The sequence below is a fragment of the Passer montanus genome, unplaced genomic scaffold (assembly GCF_014805655.1).
Source record: "Passer montanus isolate IOZ18808 unplaced genomic scaffold, ASM1480565v1 scaffold37, whole genome shotgun sequence".
NCBI lineage: Eukaryota > Metazoa > Chordata > Aves > Passeriformes > Passeridae > Passer > Passer montanus.
In genome coordinates this window covers 8,178,590-8,202,480 of record NW_024368485.1, presented here as the reverse complement: position 1 = coordinate 8,202,480, position 23,891 = coordinate 8,178,590, and the positions used below count along the sequence as shown (strand labels likewise).

At 45.0% G+C, this 23,891-nt stretch overlaps 1 protein-coding gene across 9 annotated transcripts in view; it reads right to left on the bottom strand.

The window, feature by feature from the left end:
* PLCB4 (phospholipase C beta 4) overlaps nt 1–23,891 on the bottom strand; it is a 186,450-nt gene that overhangs the window by 85,163 nt on the left and 77,396 nt on the right. For 3 of the 9 annotated variants that reach the window (XM_039716984.1, XM_039716985.1, XM_039716990.1), the window contains one exon: nt 4,900–5,011. The exons of 2 other annotated variants lie outside the window; for them this stretch is intronic. In XM_039716984.1, the coding sequence (XP_039572918.1) occupies nt 4,900–4,909 (10 nt within the window). In that variant the 5' untranslated portion in view covers nt 4,910–5,011. Of the gene's footprint in view, nt 1–2,738; nt 2,764–4,899; nt 5,012–8,375; nt 8,541–23,891 lie in introns of those variants that run through there. 4 more of the 9 variants (XM_039716991.1, XM_039716983.1, XM_039716988.1 and 1 more) reach the window with 3 other exon arrangements.

Genomic DNA, 23,891 nt, shown 5'->3' with positions numbered 1-23,891 from the left:
GACCAGCCCTGCTCTGCTCAGCACAGACACAAGAGCTGGGAACATTTGTCCAAGCGAGAAGAATGAAGAGTCACACAAAGCTCCAGGGAGAGCATGACAGCCTGGGCAATGCACACAGACATGTCTGCTCTGACTGATTTTAAACCCACAATAAACACAAGTGATTGTAAGAGCTGAAAAGTTTGTAGTATGCCCCTTGTCTGTCGTTTTCATTCACATAAAACATCTTCTAACAGAAGAGAAGAGAAGAGAAGAGAAGAGAAGAGAAGAGAAGAGAAGAGAAGAGAAGAGAAGAGAAGAGAAGAGAAGAGAAGAGAAGAGAAGAGAAAAATGTCCAACATTTGCCTTAAGAACAGTTATTTTGGTAATTTTCTACTGAAAAAATAACCCTACTGCTTAAAACATGCAAAGTAGATTTTCATGTTAACCCATCTCCTGCCCTATCTGTTTAAATGTCTTCTATTACCAGAATGGTCTTCAAATACAACAGGCAGCTCATGCAGCAATAAATGCTCCCATCCTTCTGGGAAAAGCTGACACATTCTGTGCTAAAACACCAGGAATGTGATGGCACTTTTAAGGCTGTGAAGAACATTCCTCCAAAGTCCCAAGCCTGCAGAAATGGCTTTTTCCCCTTTTATACTGGTGCTGAACCCCACACAAGCCCAGATTTAAAGTTCTGCAGGTGCTCTGAACTCAGTGTAAGGCACATCCTGATGCTCCCTCCACAGCTGGCACCCTGAAAGCTGGGTGTGAGGAGTGCTTGGGCACACACTGAACTCTCAGAGACACTCAGCACCTTGACGGCACACACATGCACCTGGTGAGCTGGCAGAGCTCTTCATGCAGCCCCAGAAACACAGCTCTGGAACAGCCTCCTGCACAGAGTCCTCTCCTCCCCCTGGTACTCACACTGTCTGATGAACCCCTCACTTCATCACACATTGAACAGCAGGAAGGAGCTCCTCACTCTGGAACAGCCTCCTGCACAGAGTCCTCTCCTCCCCATGGTACTCACACAGTGGGATGAACCCCCCACTTCATCACTCATTCAACAGAAGGAAGGAGCTCCCCACTCTGGAGGAACTCCACAGAGTCCTCTCCTCCTCCTGGTACTCACACAGTGGGATGAACCCCTTACTTCATCACTCACTCAACAGAAGGAAGGAGCTCCCCACTCTGGAGGAACTCCACAGAGCTCCTCTCCTCCCCCTGGTACTCACAGTGTCTGATGAGCCTTTCACTTCATCACACATTGAACAGAAGGAAGGAGCTCCCCACTCTGGAGGAACTCCACAGAGCTCCTCTCCTCCCCATGGTACTCACACTGTCTGATGAACCCCTCACTTCATCACTCATTCAACAGAAGGAAGGAGCTCCCCACTCTGGAGGAACTCCACAGAGTCCTCTCCTCCCCCTGGTACTCACACTGTCTGATGAGCCCCTCACTTCATCACTCATTCAACAGAAGGAAGGAGCTCCCCACTCTGGAGGAACTCCACAGAGCTCCTCTCCTCCCCCTGGTACTCACACAGTGGGATGAGCCCCTCACTTCATCGCTCAGCCACTGAACAGCAGGAAGGAAGGAGCTCCTCACTGGGCTGCAGTGTGCATTTCCCAGACCCTGCTCTTCATCACTCATTCAACAGAAGGAAGGAGCTCCTCATTGGGCTGCAGTGTGCATTTCCCAGAGCCTGCCGCCAGCCCGGGTCCTGTCCACGTTTCCTGCTGCTCTCTGAAGTGTGGGGTCCGGAGCAGGAGCAGCAATGCAGCCCCACCCCCTGTCACAGAAGCAGGATCACAGCGCTCCATCCCCCTTGCATGAAGTGGGTTTAGCAGCAGGGAACACGCCTGACTGCTCACAGCCCATGCACAAGCAGCTTCTGTCCCGGGGACGGCAGCTCCCGTGTCTGCTCCTCCCCGGTCCCTTCCCAGCTCTCCCAGGTCACTTCAGTTTACAGATGAGCGGAGACAGATGAAGTGTGAGGGAAAGGCAGCTCCAGTACATGCAGCAAGGAGGTGGAGGAATCGTAACAAACAACATTTTTAAGCCTTATGCTTTGGCAGCTGTGCAGAAGGTGAAAAAAATTCTCTCTGCCTTTAGAAAGGCTCTTTTCAGTCTCTCACATTTCTTACACTCCTCTCAAAATCCATTTTTTCCTTAACCCTGTTAGCTTTTAAGATCACCAAACTAAAATACAAAATATTCCCCTGTCACTCTTAGGACCACTGTTAATCTTCATTGCTTTTAGCAGTTCTAAGAGAGTGAAAAACAACACCAATCCCAACCAGCAACCTGAACAAACAGACACTGTAGCATTCATCTGGCTGCAAGTATATGCATACATATATCCTCACTATGATGAGAATCAAGAATTACCCTCTTTAGAGAAATTAAATAACAATGAAATGTGCGAAGATTCAACTGGGAGACATAGAAGGTTAAGGAATTAAATTTAAAGGCAGCAAAATTTTAATTTGAAAACTTTTATACTGCCTTTAAAAACTGAAATCAAATCTTCTTACCGACTTAAGAGTTCTCAAAGTATAACAACAGCTCTGAATACATAGCATTCACAAAAGCAGAAAGAACACTCATGGAAACACACCTCAGGAGGTAATTAATGACTGCAGGGAGAGGTGGGTGAAGTGCAGCAGTTAAATGCCTCTTGCAGTCTCTCCCTTTCTCCAACACTGATTTGTGCCTGAAGCCATGATTTGGATGACATGAAACTCACCTGGAGTACCCAAAGAGCCAGGACACAAAATTAACCATATTCAGGAGAGCATTAATTAACACAAACGTCTTCCTCTTCTGCAAGCTTGGCTGTACTAAGCTAAATCTGGGGCGTGTGGGCTGTAAATGCTGGGTTTTTTCATCCTCTGACCAAAAGAAGGACAAGGTGCGGCTGAACAGGAGGAGGAAAGGATTCTGTTAACACGAAGGAGACAAATGTTTGGGGAAAGAGGTGATATTCTAAACTAAGCCACAGGGCTGGCCAGCGTGATGGATAGGATACTCCCTGGATCCCATAAACATCCTGTCAGTGCTGAGACACTGCTGGAAAGGACAGCAGAGCTCCCCAGAGCTGCCCCCCCAGTTTCAAACACCATTTCCGCACTCAGCCCCCAGTATCCTAACAGGACCTGGAGATTTTTTTTTTAGTCAATATTATTTTTGCTTCTGGAATGAATCCCTCTTTGCTGAGTGACAGGTGAGGAGGCTCCACACTCTGTGTTTGCTATTTCACCACTTACCTCTTGGAATTGCACCCCCTAAACTTGCCCCAGTTACTGTTCTGTGCGGGTTTCAAGTGCAGCACCCACCCAGCACTATGCTCAGTTTAGTAATCTTGCCCAGGAATATATGTTTTTCTTCAAGGAAGCAATTTAAAAAACCCAAAAAACGAATCTATTTCCCATTCCCAGTCACCCCAGGACATCCCCCTGCCCTGAAGTAGATATAACCTTCACCATCACTCCAGTTTGGTAAACAAGATTCTTCATTACAATGACAACCAGATCTAGATCAGCAGACTTCTCTAACTTTTGGGGTTTTTTTATGGAGTTCATCCCAGTCCATCTCCCTGCAGAGCTGTGGACCAGAGTGAAAATCCAGCTGCCCATGACCAAACAGGCAGTGCAGCACTGGAATTCTTATAAAAATGCCCCTTTCATTTTTGAATGAGGCTTTGAAGTACTTTCATATTCAAATACTGTAAATGTTTCTAGAAACTTGAAGAAAAGTCAGAACTTTGTGTATTTATGCCTCAATGTCAAACTCATTTGGTCATAAAGGTACTGACATTAACATAAGCAAAATGCAGAGACAGGGAAAATTAAGAAAAGCAAAATGTAATTTCATGTCTTTTAAACATGAAACCTTGGTTTCAACTCTAGAACTTGAAATGCAGAGTAAGTTTTAAGAAAATAAAAGCCACTATAGTGTGAATCCCATGTAAAAAGTAACAGGGCCACGCTGCTGAATTTCTGCAGTGCCCACACTATAGTATAAGACAATTCCAAGATTTCCCAGCTCTCCAAGCTGTTCCACAGACAAATTTTGCTGTTTTTTTCCCCTCTTTTATTCAAGACTAATTTTTCAGCAGGCTGTTTTTAAACACATTATTCCCACAGCTAATGCAAGCAAATGAGAGCAGTTCTCCCCAAAACAAGGTCCAGGAGCAGCAGCAGCCACCCAACACCGCTCTGTTTCCATTCCTCCCATCTTCCATTGCACTGGAATCGCTGGGATGCAGGGCAGCTGCGGGCTCAGAGCACCACAAGAGGAGCCTGCTCTGAGCTGAGCTGCTGGGCACTGCCCCAGCTCAGGGAGGCTGCCCTGCAGAGCTCACAGTGACAGCTGCTCCTGGTCCTCCTCCAGTCCCAGCCGTGCCCCAGTCACCCCCTCTGATCACAGCCCCTCTTCCTAACACGGGGAAGTCCTAGGGTAAAACAGGACTCAAACACCACCCCCAGCTTCCTCATAGTTTTTAATTCTTGTCCTAATAGCTTTCTAGTTTATCCATATTTAGAGTTTTTCCCCAGCCTTCCTATTGATTTGAAAACTCTCATGTTTTGACGTAAGTGCTGACCACCCACCCTTTTTGAGGGGGACAGCACTTGCCTTTATGAGAAGTTAATGGTGTAGAAAGAGACATGCTGCTTTTGTAAATAAACTTATTCTGGTATATTTCCAACTCTATTCTGACAATTAGAAACACATTTAAATCAAGCCATTATGGAAAGCTTCTCAGATGATTCACTCAGGTCTAATTCCTCACAAACTTCTAAATTACAGGCACTTCTAGGCCCAAGAAGGTAAATTATGTCTCTGCTCAGCAGCAATAGAGAGCCCCTGGAGCAGAGTTTCCCTTTTGAATTGATCACCAAAGTCACCTGGACTCATCACACACTGGGATCAGTCCTTGTGTGCCACCATTGTCAAGCAGCTTTACTAGTTTCACTTGCTGACCAAAATGAGCCTTCAGGTAGATGTCACATGAAATGCCTGGAAAAACAAAAATAAAGCTGCAGTTGCAACACCCAAGTGTTCAAAGGAAAGGTAACACTTTACTGTTTTCAAAACAACTCCTAAAGCAACAAGAGAATCCATACATACTCTGAGAAGAAGGTATGACTTGAATAGTGAGCTAAAATGCAGAACTATCAGAACTGGACGTTACTAAAAACTTAAGTGTCAAAAAACAATAAACCAGGCATAGAAAACTACAAATGTCATGGAATTAGTAAAGTTGTATTTACTATTCTTTCCTTCTGGTAACAGCAAATTTGGTGTTCATATTCTCGATTTTGTAACAGCAAAGGTGGGAGGAAAAGGGAAAGGCACAGATCTCCCCAAGGGATTATTTCAGGAGGGAAAATGCTCATAATGTTGTGAATTGTACAGAGGATTTAGCAATCTGACTTCTCAAAAGACAGTAAATGACAACTGATATTAATTTATGCATATTATTCAGTATGCATCTAACAGTAACATATTTCTTTAGATCTGTCAAGTGAGCTTCATTTCATGGGAGCATGTGATGAGGAACCACTCCCCAGAACCTTCCCCGTTTTGTCTCATTTCAGTAACACCAACCATGCAAAACATTAACTTGCCTAAAAATGTGGAAGATGCTACATTTTTACCTTTAGTCATGCAGAAGTCTTAGAGGTGCTGAAGATTTATTTAGTATAATATCAAGTGTCCCATTTCCTGGAAGCCATCCCATCCCCAGGTGGTAATAGAGAGCAAATTGGACTTTGATGGAAACAATGGTTTGTGAAATCGCTGCCAAGATCCCTTCTGAACTGCTATAGCATGTGATGGATGTATACAGTGTGCCTGGATTTAACCAGCAGTGACTTTTAGTAAGTTTAATTACTTCACTCTGTGGCTTTCAGAGGAAAGCAGTGTTAAAACAAAGGCTACCTCATGGAATAATAAAACAAACAAACAAACAAACATGCAGCACTTGCAAACCATCTCAAGTACTTCCTGATTTACTGAGGCCCAGAGTCTCTCTTTAGTTCTGTAAACTCTGACACCTTGTATCACTACAGCAGCAAATTACAGCCTAAAGCAATGGGATTTGTCATATTTATTAAAAAAAGAAGTTTTCAATATGGTGTTTGGGCAATTAATACCATTTCTACTGTTGCTTAACCTGCTGCTGACAGGTAACACATCTTAAGTCAGGGAGTAGTGTTTCTCACTTTTAGCTACACCTGTACAAAGTGTTTGTGCAAATTATTTCAATTCAAATCATGGGCGATTTTGACATTTAGAACTTCAGTTTCTTCTTTTTAGCTTCGTTTTTGAGCTTTGTGCTCTAAAAGATCTCAAGCAAAAATGGTTCCTGTACTTTCATTGGATAGGAAGACAGGAATAAATGTTTGAAATTAAAATTCTAAAAAGAGTTCAGGTGGGAGCACAGATAAACACCAAACACCATAAGTGACCATCACTCCAATTACAAATGCAGGAGTTCAGGAAGGATCCAAGGACATAAAACAACTGCAAGATCCTAAGGCTGACTGATTAACTACAAATACCACGAAAACAAACTTCCAAACTGCATTAATATCAGCAGTCTTTCCTTTTTAAGTGCAAGGAAAAGTTTTGGAAAGAACACAGTGTAGCACCTCAAACAAAATAAAACAAGCTCCAGCTATCAGCTGCTCCGTGACCACATCCTGAGGACACAGCTGTCTGTTTCCAGAGCCTGACACAGGCCCGGACTCTGCATTAATAAAATGCAATGGAAGGTCAAGATCATATTTTTGTAATAAATTCTAAATCCCTGCGTGTTTGAAATAATCCCTCCTATGGTCAGGTACTTTAGTTCAAACCAAACTTTAATAAAGTTTGGATATGATTCATTAGGAACTTTTTCAAAATATACAGATAGATGAAAAACTAATAAGCTGTGAGGAACATAGATGTTACTTTAAAATCTAAAATTAGTAAGGTGACATTATAATTTGCTGGTTTTCTGGACGATTTCTGAGAAAACAAGAGTGACCCACATTGCTGGCTTAAAACTTCAGACAAAGCTAAGGTGATCTTTGGCAATTGTTCCAGCAGTCTAAAATACATTAACATCAAAAAGCTGCATTTGTCATTTGACAGTTGGCAGTGTGTTAAAAGTAGGAATTTGTTGGAAGTTTAAACTAATTACAAATGTCTTGGTACCCTGGATAGAGCCTAGGAACTACAGTCACCATGGAAATGCACAGGGCATTTTAAGATGGTTATTATGCAGTTCAACCCATGGCATCAGTAAGATTTTGGTATCTATCTCAGAAGATGCAATGCTGCTCAGACTCCATCTCAGCACCCACCTTCCACCCTAGAGACAGAGCCAGCTTTTTTCCTTTCCTTTCCTTTCCTTTCCTTTCCTTTCCTTTCCTTTCCTTTCCTTTCCTTTCCTTTCCTTTCCTTTCCTTTCCTTTCCTTTCCTTTCCTTTCCCCCCAGAGTCACATCTCAAAGGCAGGGGAATGCAGGCAGGGCACTATCAGCAGGTTGGAATTTACCAAAATTGGAAATTACCGCTGTCCTTCTGCCCAGGCCAGCAGGAGAGATTTGAGGTGCAGCTTTTTCACCTGCTCCCTTCTGTGGCAGGCCAGGCTGAGTAAGAGCAGAGCAGAGCTGAGAGCTGCCCGTGCTGGAGTGTGGCTGGAGCAGACTGCAGCTCCCCATGGAGATTTCAGTTGGCTGGTTTCATTTTATTTTTCTGCCAAGATTTCAAGTTCACATCGCAGCAAAAGAAAATCTCCCAGTCCGTATGAGGAAAAGAAACCACATGGGGCTCACAGCGTGTGCTTCAACACTGGTGTGCAAAAAGCAGCTCTGGGAATCACAATGATATTTAATGGATGGGGGAAAATAATAATAACTGCCTGGCCTAAACCCTGTTGTAGAGGTTCAACTTGTTTGTTTTTCTCACCCCCCAGCAGTCACTCTGCCTGTTGTATCATCACTTGCTCAGGAAACACACATTCCCTTTGGGGCGGGAGCAGTCAGAGGGTCCAGGCTGCAGCTGGGGGTGAGCAGACAGCTCTGGAGCCCCGGATGGACGTTTTGCTATTTCCCATTTTCCTTCCTCCCTCTCAAGATTGAGGCTAGCAAGACTTGTCTGAATGACAGGATTGGCGATGCTAAGTACCCCTTTCACCAGCAGTGACACCCAGTGCTAACTCATTAACAAAGTGGGCTGAAGATGAGATTGCCCTGGTTCTAAACACAGGGTATCACAACTAGGCAAGGCTGGAAATAAACTGCTGCCCAACATTTGGAAATCCAGAAGCCCACTTTCCAGCAGGATAAATACAGACAGCCACGTTGGAGATACACCAGGTTATCACTTACTTCTATCTTCAGTTCCATAGAGAAGCAAGAGGAAAAGCAACTGGTTCTGAACTTTTAGCTATTATTCCTTCATTATGGTAGGTAGGTGGCAGAGTAAGCATTTCTTGTCAATCTGTTTCAGCCACGTTTCTTTTTAAACAGTTGTTGTGCCACTGCCCAGAAGCTCTGAAAACAATAGGAAAGATTGTGCAGAAAATGTGGCCAAGGATAAAGGAAAAATATGCCCAATCCTTTAGCTCGTAAGCTCATAGTTAACCACAAGCAGAAAATGGGAATGCATAAAACATGGCATCAGAGTCTCTTTCACTAATCCCTGCCTCAGAGAACCCGTGCAATCTGCATATTCATTTCTACTAATCAAATATTAAAGCAGCTCTCTTGACACTGCGCTCTGTTGCCCGTCCCTGCCGTGGCCACGGACCTGACAGCTGCTGTCTCTGTGGGGTGAGGGGAGGCTGCCTGCCAGAACTGATGTGACAGAGCAGTGACAGTGCTCACACAGTCATTTCTGAGGCATTCAGCTGCTGACATGCTTCAGAGCAGCACCCTCACGTGTCACCCTGGGTATGAATGTGGGGCTTGTGGAAGAAGTGGGGCAAACCCAGCCATGTCAGCTGCTAAAGAAGGGTGGGAGCGTGCTCCAAGCCAGCAGCCTCTCTGGATTTCCTGCTGGATGCACTTGGCCCCCTCAGCTATTCATAATAGAGATATGAAATTTCTGAAGGAAAGGCATCTCAGTTTTTGATTGCTCCAAGTGGATGATTTGACAAAGTATTCCTAAAGGGATAAAAATAAAAGTGTTGGTATGTAACCTATTTGTCCTGGATGGAGACAGAACGGAGGGCCAGCCTGCCAGTCAGGAGTGCTGGTATGGCCTGCTGGCCCCTCTGGAACCCTGCTCTGACAGCTCCTGGTAAACACCAAGATCTACAGCATGCTGACAAACCCCAGCTATTCCGATTTTTCTGGACCAGCTGGCAACACCAGAGTCAGGGGACTCAATTTCTCTGAATTCCTAACTTCAGGCTGTAATTTCAGTGTCAAGCAGCAGGAAAAGACAGTGGGAGCTGACCCCACTCTGAGCTCCTCCTCCTCATCATCATCATCACTGTTCCTTCTTGCCCCCTGCTGCTGTGACCCCCTTGTGCTGAGGAGGAAAGGGACACAGCACAGAGGACAGCTCTGCCCTCACAGGTCCATGGGGAGCACACCCAACGGGCAGGGACAGGAGCAGCACCCTCTCCTCCCTCCCTGGAAGGTGAGAGCACACACACCATGAGGACATTCCTCACTCCAGACAACCATCAGGGTGGAGAGAAGTGAAATGGGAGGGGAAGGGCATCAGAGCTGAAAAGAGGAGGAAGGAACTACCAACAGGAAAAGCTACAGGAAGCAAGGATGGGTGTCTGGCACTGATGTGGGCTGAGGCAGCATGACAAAGTGCCCGAGATGGCCACACTTTCACCAAGCTAGAAAAGAACAGCAGATAGCTTGGGAAAGCTGAAGTGGAAATTATTTGGGATAGCACAGGCAAGGCTATTTTTAGAGATTATTCCAAGTATGAAGCTGGGCTACTGCAATATGGCTGGAAAGGAAGGAACTGGGTGGAACACACACTAAGAAAGACCAGAAGAAAAACAATGCTGGTGCCTGTGTGGGGGTGAGAAAGAGAGAAGGAACACTGCCAGCATTCCAGGCAGGGGCAGAGGGGGTCAGTCCCTCACTGTGGCAGCCCAGGAGGGGATGGCAGGGCTCCTGGAGGGGAGGAGCTCAGCACTGCCCCACGCTGCACACAGACCAACAGAGGAAAGGGGAAGAAGCTTGGAAAGGTAAAGAACTGAATCTAGATGTGAGGGTGGAGGTCAAAGAAAGAGCAGTCTGTTTGGCACCCATCAAATGCAGCGGGAATCAACAGACATAACCAGTTACATCATAAAAATTGATGAAGGGACCCTTGCAGAGACGGAGAGAAAATGTTTTGCCATTTGCACTGGCTGGATGAACTGAAGTGCTCTCAAGTGGTGCTCAGCTGCGGCTGCCACCAGGCACTCTGGCCTCCTACAGCTCAGGAACAAGTGGCACAAGGCTCACAAAGGCACAGCCCAGCCAAACAAAGAGCAGTGCACACCCAAAGCACAGCAGACTCCGCAGAAAGTGAGAAGGTCTAAAACCAGCTTTGTCTTCATCTCTCTCCAGCATTTCCAGCATAATAATTACCATTGCAAAGACTAAAAACTTGAACCCAGCTGGCTTTTCCCATAGGAAAACTGGTCAGCTAGTTCAGACTGCTTTTTTTTCCTGTCACATACCTATTAAATGCTTCAGACTGTTTAATGTGATAAAAATGTCTAGACTGGTTTTTGACTGAAAGCTTAAGGAAGAGTGTTCTTTGCCCTTGGCTAGCAAACCCCTTGTAAGCACAATAATGTGAATGCTGTCCTTCTGCAGCCCACACTTTCTGCATACATCCATAAATCCATTCCGGGAATCTTCAGAAGTCTTGAGATCTGACAGACCAGCCCAGAAATGTGAAGCATACAGGTGCAATATAGTATATATGCAAATACAGTGTTTCTTTGCAAGGAAAAATCTGCAGTTTATAATCAAAGCACAGGCGTTGCTGAGGAGAAGATGATGACAGCCCCTCTCACAACCCAGTTAACAAAATCCCCAAAAAAACCCCCAATAATATTCTGCTGAAATTGATGAAGAGCAAACCACTTTGCTGAAGCAGGCAGCAGAGCTGAGGCGAGGAAGCCCAAGGGGCACATCAGGAAAAGCATTGCCACATGTGAGTCAGTGCATTCAGTGCTTCGTGGTCCCGAGCTGCCCTCAGTCTCCAGCAGCTGTTTATTTTTGTGTAACAAAACTTCCAACATAATTACAATCACTCCAAACTTAGATGCAAGCACACAGTTTATGCTAAAAATACCTCAGGCAGTGGAATTACCCAGCTGATCTGGTCCACGGCCTCCAGCCCGTTCTGCTCAGGGGCTCTCAGCCTGCATCTGTGCTGGGCTGTGCTCAAGGAACAGGTGCACCTGAGTCTTGTCAGCTCGGCTGACTTCCATGCTGGAAAATCAGCTGCACACCATGGAAAAAGCCTGAGAAGAAACACTCCCTGCACGCCAAAGGAATTCATGGACAGTGTGATGTGACAGGAACATCACCCTGGCCCGGTCACAACTGGACTGTCAAACCACACATCAGAGCCCACTTCCCACCTTCCTGTACCCTATTTGTTCCCAAAGCAGTCCTAACATCCTGAGGGGAATTTTTTGTTTGAAATGCTCTTAATCCCTCTCCAAGGCCCTAATTCACTCTTGTTTTTGGGATCAGACCACAAAGTGCACCGCCAGTCAAAGGAGTTGAAAAAGAAACAACAGAAGACACTCTGTAGGAAAACAGCCCAGGGCTTGGGAATATCTATGGGAAGGTTGTTTCAAGGGAGGAAATGGCCATTTTTCCACATCAAAAAACCAGGAGCAAAAGGATGTGTACAGTAGATATATGGACCCACCACTGAGCCAGAAATTAGTTTCCACTCTCCTTAAGATACCATTTCTCCTGAGCAAATCAGAATATTCCCCTCTGTTAAAAGCAAAAATGTGTTTTTTCAGCACCACCAGGGAAGGTGATTTTATTGGTTTTGGAGCACTGGGATACTATACAACTACACTGTACATTGGAGAACAGACCAAGCAAGATGTCACTGTCCAAAAGGAATCTTTTGTGAAATAACTACGTGTGCAAATTGACAGCTTGCACCAGGGAGGTTGCACACTGTGGGTTTGCTGTTTGCTTGCTTGCGTAAATATTAATCTAAGATTTAGCTCATCAATCAGTCTTTCCTGTTGTCAGCACACTCTCCTGCAGGGCTGGTTCCTGTACAGCCCCTGTCCATGGCAGAGGTGCTTTGCACAGTCATGGCTGAATGAATCCCTCCTTTGCTCCATTTCTGCTTGTCTTTGGGCATCCCAGGGAAATGGCACGTGGAGGAAAAGGGACTAGGCCCAGGTGGTGTTTCTCTTGCCATCCCCAGGAGCACTGAGAGTGGTCTGCAAGTGTTTCAAGCCGAGCAGCTGGCAGCAGCCTCCTGAGGCAGGCAACCAGGCTGTGCTTACTGACACACCAGGCTGTTGGCAGTGCTTTTTTGGAAGGGAGATAAAAGCAGCACGGGGAAAGGAGAGGCTACTGCTTCTCCTGAAACAAAGTGGCTGGCACAAAACCAGAAATAACAGATTTCATGAATAAAGTAACCAAGCTTTCCCTTCCTGGGTTGTATTTCTGCTGTTTTCTCAAAATCTCAATTGCATGGGCTCGTTGAGGGTTAGTGAACAATCCTGCTCATTGCTGTGTGCAACTAACAGCCTAAAGATCTGCGTGAGAAGGTGGGAGCTAAGAGCCCACCCCGGAGTGCTCCTGCTGAAGGGCAGGGATTAGCTCTGCAAGCAGGGCAGGGACAGCTGTGTCCCCAGGCTGGTACCAGGGACTGCTGGAGGCCATCCCTGAGCAGGACAGCCAGAGCCCCCCTCTGCAGAGACCCCACACAAACTGCACTGAGTGCCAGCAGAATGGAGCCCCTGGAGCCACCAGGGGCTGGGAAAGAACAATCCAATCCCTGTCACTGGGAAGAGCAGCCCTCAGCCCCGCTCCTGTGTGCTGACCCCACTGCTGCCAGCCCCAGTGACCCCACCTCAGCCGGGTCACAGCGGGCACGGTGGAAAGCTCTTGTTCTCTCCTGCTGCTTTTGGGCAGTGACCAGGTCACCCAGGAGCCACAGCAGCAAGCACAGACTGCAGCACACCCAGAGCCAAGAGCAGCGAATTCCAGGTGGCAGAAAACTGCATCTCACACACACTGATGGGAAAGACCACCAGGCTTTTGAACACTGGCTGACTTTGAGAATAACTTCTCTCACCTTTGATACTCTGCAGCCCATTCTGCCAGGACTCTTGGTCTAATCTCCCAACCCTAAAGCAAGTTTGCCACTTCTTAAATTTTACAACGTGCTGAAAACTTGGCTTTAAGACCTGGTTACAAAGCCATCCAGGAACTTGCTTAATGTAATTTTAAAAAGCAAACCCACAGCCAACAGGTACCATAGCTGCTAAGCTGAAACATTTTCAAGAGCCTATTTATTTATTAATGAATCCCATGATTAAGAAATTGAACACAAAGAAACAGCAGAACTATTAAGCAGAATGAAGATGGAAAAAATTTACTCTTTGTTTTTGAAGCTGTGGTTAAACAACCACCTGATCTTAAAGTTCAGGATGGCAATACTTGAAAATCAGGTTGAATACAAGATCCTGCAGGTGCTGGATGTGATAAGGAGGGAAACCCTGCTTTTCCTTGGAAATCCAAATTCACACCTAAGATAAGGAGGAATCAGTTACTCAGGCAAACCTTTCACTGTGGCTGAACTATCAGATCTAGGAAACAAAGGCTGCTCTTTCCAAGCTGTGTAAGGGACAGTAGTCCATTACAATTAAAGAAATCAAACTTCCTTTTGCTTTCACACCCGGTCCTGACAGGCACAAGATAACATTATCTCTATCCTACCCTGCCTTTCTCAGTTGTGGCTGTGTTTTGGAGTAGAAGTACAAAACCAGGAAAGAAACCAGGTTGATACACTGAGATAAAAGCTCCAGAGCCAACAGAAAGGCACAGCTGTAGGTACGAGCTCCAGCCATGCTCCCTGAACCCCTCTGTGTTTCCATCTCTAATCTTAGTTCTTCCAAGACCAGTTCTGGAGCCCACATCTTTTCCTTTCCTGCAAACCACGAAGACAGTGATGGGTAAAGAGTAATCCTAATTTCTATCATTTCACAATACTTAAATAAGAAAAGCTGTATTTTAAAATTTAGTCCAAACATTTCAGTTCTTTTACTGATAGCAGCAATACCAAACATTTCAGCAAGATCATCAGTCATTTATGTAAATGATGAGATACTTAATTATTAGGCTTCTCAGTTACTCTTCCTAATTTTCTGCTCTACAGGCTTAGCTCTGTGCCACTGGAGCTCCATCAGCAACACCACCAGCAACCCCACACTGCAGAGCAAAGCCACCCATCAGCAACACCACCAGCAACAGCACACTGCAGAGCAAAGCCACCCACTCTGCAATCAAACCTGCAGCTGCAGTCAAGGCATGCCCACACAGACCTGCTTTACCAGTGTACTCAATATTGTTTATAAAAATGTTCTTAAAAAACCCATGTGCTACGTCTTTAAAGTTTCAGTTAATGTTTTAAACAACAAAAAATGTATAAAAATTAAGGGGTTTTTTTGTTTGTTTTGTTTTTCATACATGGGTAATAAGAGACTTCCCTTTTTTTCCTGCACCAAGAGTACAGAGAATTCTTGGAGAACGTGACGCCTCAATTCACCCTTTGCTCACACACAGGCACCCTCTGGCACGAATTAAGGGATGATTCCAGCTGAATGAGGCAGTCCCCGAGTGCCCACAGTGGTCCAGGAGCAGGTGCAGGCGAGGCCCCGGCTGGCAGCAGGGAGGCAGCAGCTCAGGAGCGCTGTACCAAGCCTCAGTGGGCACACTGACAGCGTGCAGAGGTGTGAGCCAGGCAGAGCTGGCTGTGCTTCCCTGCCCCCTGGGCAGCCAGACCCTCCTGCCTGTGCTGGCTGGCTCACAGCTGCTCCCAGTGCTGCAGGACCCTGGAATTCCTGCCCCCGAGGGTGTGCAGGGCAGCCACACCTGCTGCTGCAGCCTCCTGGCAGCGCTGCTCCGCAGTGCATCCACAGCACCCAAAGCAGGCTGGCTGAAAGCCCTGCAACACCACGAAGCCATCAGAGATGGCTCTAGGCTGCAGTGGTATTCTCCAAAACTCTGCAGTAACATTTGATTTCTTCAGAACAGCCTGCAGGTACTGAAACCTCCACAAACCCCTCTGTATGACAGCGTTGCTCTAATACCGATTATGTGTTGTGAAAATGAGTACCTGCTCCTGTGCAACATGGCAAGACACTGAAAACACAGCTCTCTAACAGATTTCTGTCTTCCGACTATGAGCCCCTCCAGGCAGGTGCACTGCAAGCTAAGATTACTACAGCCAAAGCTGGGGTGAAATTCAAACCCTGGGTTTGTACTCCAGACTTTAAAATTGAAAGTTTTATTCCACAAATCCATTTTTTAAGGATTAAGTTGTGACTGGAACTCAGGAAACTGAAGCAAACTGAACCAGGAAAAATAGGCATTTTCCCCCACAGATTCCAACCTGTGCTCAGCATACATATCACTGCTTAGGAGGCACCCAAGAGAACCAAGCCCACAAGCATTTGCAAGAATCTGCAAGCAGTGCTTCAATGTAAACCACGCACTGGCCAGAGCCAAGTGACCCATCTCAAGAACACCTTGAACAGCACGTCTAACCTATTTTGCTCTTACACTGTAAAAGACATAAGCAAGCAATGATAAATGGTGGCACTGAACACACAGAGATGACACAGAAGTGCTCTGCTGCCTTCAGGGAGGAGCCCAGTGCCTCTGTTGTGAACAAGGGGAGAGAGAAGGGGGATGGTGGGACTGGGAGATGCAAAGGATGCCAGTTCTGCTGGCAGAGAATCAGCCAGAGTGACACACACATGGTCATCACAATTTTCACAGCTTGTTCTGTTTCTCCCAAAGCCCTTGACAGCACCTGGTTCAATAAGAATCTTTGCATCCACCTTCCACACAGAAGCACAGAACCAATTCCATTGGAGAAGATCTCTGGGATTACTGAGCCCAACGTTTGACTGAGCACCACGTGTCAACCAGACCATGGCACTGAGTGCCACAGCCAGTCTTTAATGGGACAGCTCCAGGCACGGTGCCTCCACCACCTGCCTGGGCAGCCCATGCCAGGAGATGCCTCAGGTTTGGCTTTTCTGCTTTTCACATTCTGTGCTGCTTTAGTGTGTGGGTCTGGGCTCCATATTATGGGATGGTGAGCTCTGTGCACAGAGCAGGGAGACAAAACAATTCCTGCTCCAGCTGGGCACCAAGGACAAATGATCCCAATCTCAGCCCAGGAGCACAAAGCCCGTGGGCTGCAGAGAGAAAAACAAGGATGGGAGTGCAGGGGCTGCACTGGGGTTGGACACTGAACTGCAATGTGCACATGGAGCAGAGCTGAGCCCAGGGAGAGACCCCGGCAGCGCTCGTGCATTTTGGGACCATTTGGGTTCATCCTGGGGGCAGCCCTGGCTGGGCTCTGGTGCTGCCCAAGGTGGATCACTGAGGAAATCCTTTTAATCAATCCCTACTTTATTCTTTAATCCCTGCCCTCTGCTCTAGGGCAGCCTTCCCAAGGCATCACAATGTCTACTCATTCCTTCTGTAAAGAAATTTCTCCTCATGTCCAACCTGAACCTCCCCTGGCACAGCTTGAGACACACAAATAAAAGCTAGAAATGTGACTTGTATGTCTGTGAAACATCCTTAAGAGCAGAGACAAGTAACTGCATGCGAGCACACAACACTCAGGTGCTCCTCTGGGCACGGCGGGCAGTGCCAGGGAGCCCTGGCTGCAGGAGGTTTGGAGCCAGCAGGAGCAGCTGCTTCTCACCAGGCCATGCACTCAGAGGCACCTGGGCTGGCTGCAGTGACACAAACCTCCTGAAGCACCAGCACAATTGTACTTGTTCATCGTCTGCTGGAGAAGGAGGAAAAAGAGGTGCTTGCCAAAGCACCACCTGTTTGAGATGGCTGCAGAATGGACCCCATAGGACACAGTTTATAGGTTAAAAGGAAAAATAGTTTTTAGAAAATAGAGATCTAGTCAGGACAGAGGGATGCTGGATCCAGAATCACTGACCTGGGGAGTCTTTGGGTTAAGATTAGCCAGTACAATTTGTCTGGCTGTGAGCATTTGGTCAGCTCTGAATTATACACCATTTCTAACAGTCTTTGCATGGTTTCAATGTAAACACTTTAAAAATAGCAATCTGGTGCCAAACCCAAGTATGACAAGCCAACAATTTAAAAAATGACAGAAACTACAAACCCAGAGGACATACACCTGGATGAAGAACCAGGAAGGTGATCTGGTCTAACTTTTGATTCTCCTTCCAGGGCAGTCCCACCTGCTTAGTGAATTAGAATTTACGTTCATTAGCAAGGCTTCCTAAATTGCACTGCCTGTTTTGTGCAGGATGACTGCCAAAGAATGTTACCTCAAAGCATGCAGAAGCTAAAGATTCCATTTGTGCTGTATTTTCTTGCACATTACAAGAGCATGCTACAGGTCCAGCTGTTGCTAACAGCAACATTAACCACCTAAAAGGCAGAAACCAGAGAACAGTGAGGAATACAGGTGGAATCAGATAAGTGAGAATACTTAAGCAAGGTTTCCGTGCATTGTGCGCAACATTAGGACAGAAAGCAGGCAGAAAAATTAAAGGCAGCTTCATTTCCTACTCCTGAATAACAACTGTAACATTCTTCTGCTTCACAGCAGTGCGTAGTAACAAAATCTGTGCTTAAGTCTTGTGTTATTTACTGAAAAAACATTGAATAGATTTCTGATGGGCAGTCAAAGGCAGAAAGAGGTAAGCAAAAAAAAAAAAAAAACAACCCCAAAACTAAATTGAAGGGAAAATATTAGACAGCATTAATGACTTTAAAACAAAATTTTCTCCACTGAAATCCTATAATAAATGATACAGATCTATCTTTTCACAGACTGCTAATCTTTTTTTTTTTCATTAATATAGGCTGACATGTAGTTAATCAGCTTCTTGAAGTTAAATTGTTTTGTATGCATCTGGAGGGGCCAATCTTCTTGAAGTAAAAGAGGACTGTTTGATATTTTCACTTTAATTTCCAGCATATTTTATATATATTCAACTGTTCTGAGAAAAAAAAAAAGTTACAAGGGGAAAATTCCTCTTTACATCTCCTTGGGATTAGAAAATTAAATTCTAGTACAGTAACACACTTGGCTGTACCCAGCATTGTTCCTCAGATGGTTGGAAAGCTCCCCAGAAAAACAGACCCCTCTCACAGACAAGGAAAAGGCCATGAATGACAGAAAACAGAGATGACCTGAGAGAATAATTGCATTTCTCACTCTGCAGATGAGCAGTGGCATTCATTTTATGTATCAAAGGGCAATTTTCACCAGAACCTCTCATGTGACACTGCACAACGACCCCACCTGTGCTGTACCACCCTGCTGGGATGGCAGAGGTTTGCTCAGCTGGATGGACACAGCTCTGAAAGCCAGGGACACCCCACAGGAGCAGGGGTGTAATGGTAACTCTAATGATAATGTACATGCTCAGGGGTGTGGCCAGAAACACCTGTGGGTTCAGATAGCCCACACACTCCTGTGAGCTCCAGAGAATCATTGAAATGCTTCAATTTTAAATACAATTGCAAATTGAGTCCAAATAATGTGTGAAGTCAGAGCACAGCTCGGTCCCTGAGTCTGCTTCTGCTGAAGGCATTTTCTCCCTGGGGTCACAACTCTACCTGCACCTCCCAGTCCACTCCTGGGAACATCTTAAATGCTCTCTAATCATCTCCCTATGGATTCTGCCGTGTTTATAAGGTCAGCTTTCTGACAGTCACAGACTCACACGCTGCCACAGGCGCTGTGGAGTGGCCCCAGTGTGATGCTGGAAGCTCACTCCAAGTACAACACACGCATCCTTGCTTCTTGTCATCACAGGGTTTATCCCAGCCACTGTGAGAACTGCCCCCGCAGAAGCCTCCAGCACATTCCCATCACCACACAGGCTGATGATGAAATAAGCACCCTGCTTCTACTTCATCTCGGTGCTCCTCAATCAGACTGGCAACATTTCTAACAGCCATTGCTAATAGTCGAGCCAAAAGGCTGATGATGAAATAAGCACCCTGCTTCTACTTCATCTCGGTGCTCCTCAATCAGAGCTGGCAACATTTCTAACAGTCACTGCTAATAGTCGAGCCAACGTCAAATTCAGCACCTCATCATGTAGGATCTGCCAGATTTTCAGTTCATTTGCAGGTTTTTTGTTCTTATTCCATGCTTTGGATATGCTTGGATCCAAAACCATTTTCCCTGAGGTACATTCCAAATATTCATAAACTAAATGCTGTAGAGGAATCTGTAATTTATAATAAGACTTAAACTTTGCTTAGTTTTGTAATTCCCTCTATTAAATCACTTTTATTAGATGCTCTTCATGTAAGTGCTTTACCAGAATGGTCATTTCTTGGAAAATATGACTTCAGCCACATTAAAGACACCAAGACTCCTATTTGCAGTGATCCTTCAGCAGAAGGGAAACAACACAAACAGACTGGGCAGACTGAAAAGCACAGATTAAAATCAGTATGAAGATGCCATCAAGCGCAGTGGCACATCCACGTGCCTGTCAGCTGCAGAAGATGTGACTAGTACAGTGCTGCCTAGAGAGGCTGGCCCAGGACAGAGGCTGCACAGGGTTAAATAGGGATTTATTAAAAAGGCCTCAAGGGATACACCTTGGGCATGTCACACGTTTTCACACTTTTGTAAGTTTATTTAACCTATTTCCATGTTGGGTTTAATTGTCCAATTCCAGCTCCAGGTTATGCAGGCCCACCCTCCTCAGTTCCCTGTTGTTTACACTTTTTGGGCCTGAAGCTGCAAATTCTTGGGCTGGAAAAGGATTGTGAAGAGAAGTTGCTAACACTTTATATGAAGTCCAGAATTACACACTAATGCAGTACACAATCTGGATAATATGAACACAAAAACTTAGGGCATCAGGTGAACTCCACTTAAGAATAAATACTGGCTTCATTTTAATCTGATTTTTTCAGCTGTGCTCTACGTGCCTGGAAATACTAACAAGCACAGCTTTTGCTACTAGATAAGATCTTGCCTTTTGGGTAGCTCTACTTCAAATTATTTCTCCCCATAAAATGAGCAGGCTGTTCTAAATTCAATATTTAGTGACTAAAAGATCCAGAAGATTTAATCTTCTGATGTGCTGCCAATCTCAGTCAAACTAACCTGTGCTTTAACAGCAGGTTTTGAGATTTTAAATATATGTGACATGGATTTTTCAATGCACGGAGACTGCTCTGAGATACCTCATTGTTAACTAAACATATTTAAATGTTTTGCATGTTAATGCAAAGTTTAATTGCTTCTAAAGGATTCAAGGTTACAAGTCCCGTGCAGAGGGACATAGATGTTAGATTTAATAAATGATTGAAAGACTAAATCCCATTAAGTCAGTGTCTGACTTCAGGCAGTTTTGATTGTTAATGCACAATAATGTCAACACTTTTTAGTAAATTAAATAATGACAGTAGCTTTATGGAAGATGTTTATAAAAGGTCTGTGCATCTTTAGAGACAAAAATCCCAAACAAACCAAAATCAGCCCAAAAACCCACAAAAAAATCCTAAATACAAGACAACCACCAGAAAACCCAAACCAGACCTTGAATTGGAGGAGTCTCATAAAATAATGTACTCTGTTATTCAGACCCTGGAAGGGCCAAATCCATTCCACTCTGAGAGGTGACCAATGTTCACCTTTATTGCTGCAGAGGAAACCAGCTCTGCAGGCAGCCTACTCAAAGGTCTCACTGTCCTTTGCCCCGGAGAAGCTTTTCCAACTCCAAAACACCTTTAATTCAAAGGTTCCATGTTTGTTACCCCGGACACCTCAGCACATGGCTTTTCCCTTTTCTCTTCAGAAACCTATCAAACATTTAAAAGCCACGGTTAAGCCATGACCAGTTTTGCAACGATCAGTTCTGGAGACTGCAATCTGTCCAAAAGCCCATCAGCTCAGGAAATGATCTGCTGTAAAAGGTGATTAATGGCAGCAGGTGGTGCAGGGACCACACCTCCCTTGAGGCTCTGTGCCCAGCACTGGGTGCTCCAAACCCTTCCCATTTTGTTACCATAAACAATTAGGAACATCAACTCCAGTAATTACCATTCCTTCAGGAGCCATGGAGAGGACCACAGTAAAAAACCCCAGCCCAAAGTAAAACCACTGCAGGTATGGCTCAGCTCTAGTGCTGGACTTGCATTAAACCCTGCATCAATTTCTGGAAGACCCCCAGAGAAGCTGCCCTCTCCAGGAGCTACCTCTAGGCTCTTTGAAAACTCAGCAGTAGATATTAATTTAAGATTTCTGGCAAGTTCAGTGCTTTAAATGATTTTTTCTCCCCTGAAATACAAGCAGTAATTAAAAATACTGATTTCCAGTATGACCTATAATCAGGAATTCAGATGTGCAGACTCTGGCACATGTACAAAATGTGCCTGATGTGACAGATGAAATACCAGCCCGTGCTGAGCCAGAGGGCTCAGTGATCCTGAAAGTGATCCTGAAAGCAATCCTGAAAGCATCCCAACTTATACAACTTGGCTGGGAGTACTCTGCTTGAAGAACAAGTCACTGGAAGTTTAGGCAAGTTCAGTGCTTTAAATGATTTTTTCTCCCCTGAAATACAAGCAGTAATTAAAAATACTGATTTCCAGTATGACCTATAATCAGGAATTCAGATGTGCAGACTCTGGCACATGTACAAAATGTGCCTGATGTGACAGATGAAATACCAGCCCGTGCTGAGCCAGAGGGCTCAGTGATCCTGAAAGTGATCCTGAAAGTGATCCTGAAAGCATCCCAACTTATACAATTTGGCTGGGAGTACTCTGCTTAAAGAACAAGTCACCGAAAGTTTGAAAGAAATGTGGTAAATATTTTTGCTACATAGTTTCCAGTTTACACAATTCTGAAACATTTATCCCCTTTGAATATAGGATATTTTGAAATTGATTATTACACAAATAAGGATGCCCAGTAAATAGGAACACAGATCTTTAAGGGCTGCAAAATAAACTGGGTTTTATCTTAGTGCCAGACCAATGCTTTTAGCTGCTTAAAATAGAAAACAAATGAGGGACCAAAGCACTTTTGTACACAATCCTTATTACCATTTAGGGCACTGAAACAAATTATAGTACTTGCATGAGATTTACTACCTAAAATTTTCAATCCAGCTTCTTTTAATCCTGGATTTAAAAGACGCAAAATGGAGTCTCCATGGGTGATTTTGGAAGGACAAGCAAAAGGAATCTCTGCTGAGCAGGGGAACACGAACAACACACTGATCTTCAGACCTCCCAGGGCACACTTGTGTTCTGTGACTGCCATTCCACAGGGAGAGAACGCCACTGTCTAAGCACCGAGCATCACGACAATGAAATCCATTCTCTCAGCTGGAAACTGGGACCTCTCCGGCCACTGAAACACGGCACTAAGATGAGAGATAGGCAATCAACAACACATAATTAGCAGATCTACAACTTCCTCTTGACTGCCAGGGCTTATATAAATAACATGTAGACACTACTCCTCCTGTCTGAGGATTAAAACATGGTTTGTTTTTTAATGGTATCTGCACAGCTAAAGAATGCAGCTACCATTAAAGGAATCTTCAGTGACATCAGCATGTTTCAATTAATAGAACTAGCTGGCTAATACCTGCCAGTACTTATGTCTATATTTAGATTTATTTGATAGCTGCAGTAAAATTAATGAGTGAACACATACTGAGAGTGTTTCCAGGATTTGGACCCAACTGCTGAGGAGAAACAGGACCTCGACTAAATTCCTTTTCCTGTTAGCTTAAATCTGGCCACATCCCAAAACTTTTTGGGATTTAAATAATTTACACTCAGCCAGCCAAAATGTTCCTGTACCCTCCGTACAAACTCTTTCACAAGAATTTCAATGGGAAATTAAAACACACTGCTCCTGCCTCTGACAGCAGCAAACATTTCAGAGTAAGCACAAGGCAAAGATGAAAATTACAGTGGGAGGCAATCACACTCATTTGCCAATGTAACCGAGAACTCTACAGTCCTTTTTTAAGTGTAATGCATTTGCAAATATTAAGATTCATGTGATCACTTCACCTCAGCTTAATTACTCTCCCAAGAGAATATCATATGCACAAGCAGTGCCAGCTGTAATCCCTGATTCACAGTTTAAACACTTATGCAAGATCATCTTCTGCGAGAGAGGAGGAAAACCCGCATTACAGACGGCAAAATTATAGGAAGCAGGGAAGGTGACAGCTCTAGGTTTGCCAACCCTGGAATTGCACTGAATGCTTTTTAACTTGAACTCCTTCTGGAGCACAGCCAAGGCTCTGGTATCAGGGGATGCTTTAGAGCAACATATTCCACATGCAGAAGTGCCAAGAGAATATGTTAGGGAAATTAAATCGTTCTGTTCCACTACTCAGCACTCATGGAAGCCCGAGCAGAGGCTGGTAATTAGCTCATTTACATGAACTCTGTGCTGAAGAGTATTTAAAAGAATTCCAGCAGTACAATCCTGACGGGCCAGGCTGTCCTGCCCCGGCTGGCTCTCCTGCCTGCCCATCCTGCCATCCCTGTCTGAGGCAAGACAAGCCGTTTTTAGCTGCCTGGAAATAGCTCCATGTCTGCAGTTTGACAATTACATATGTAATTTCCTCACAAAGAGTCTCACCACTGGCCCACTGA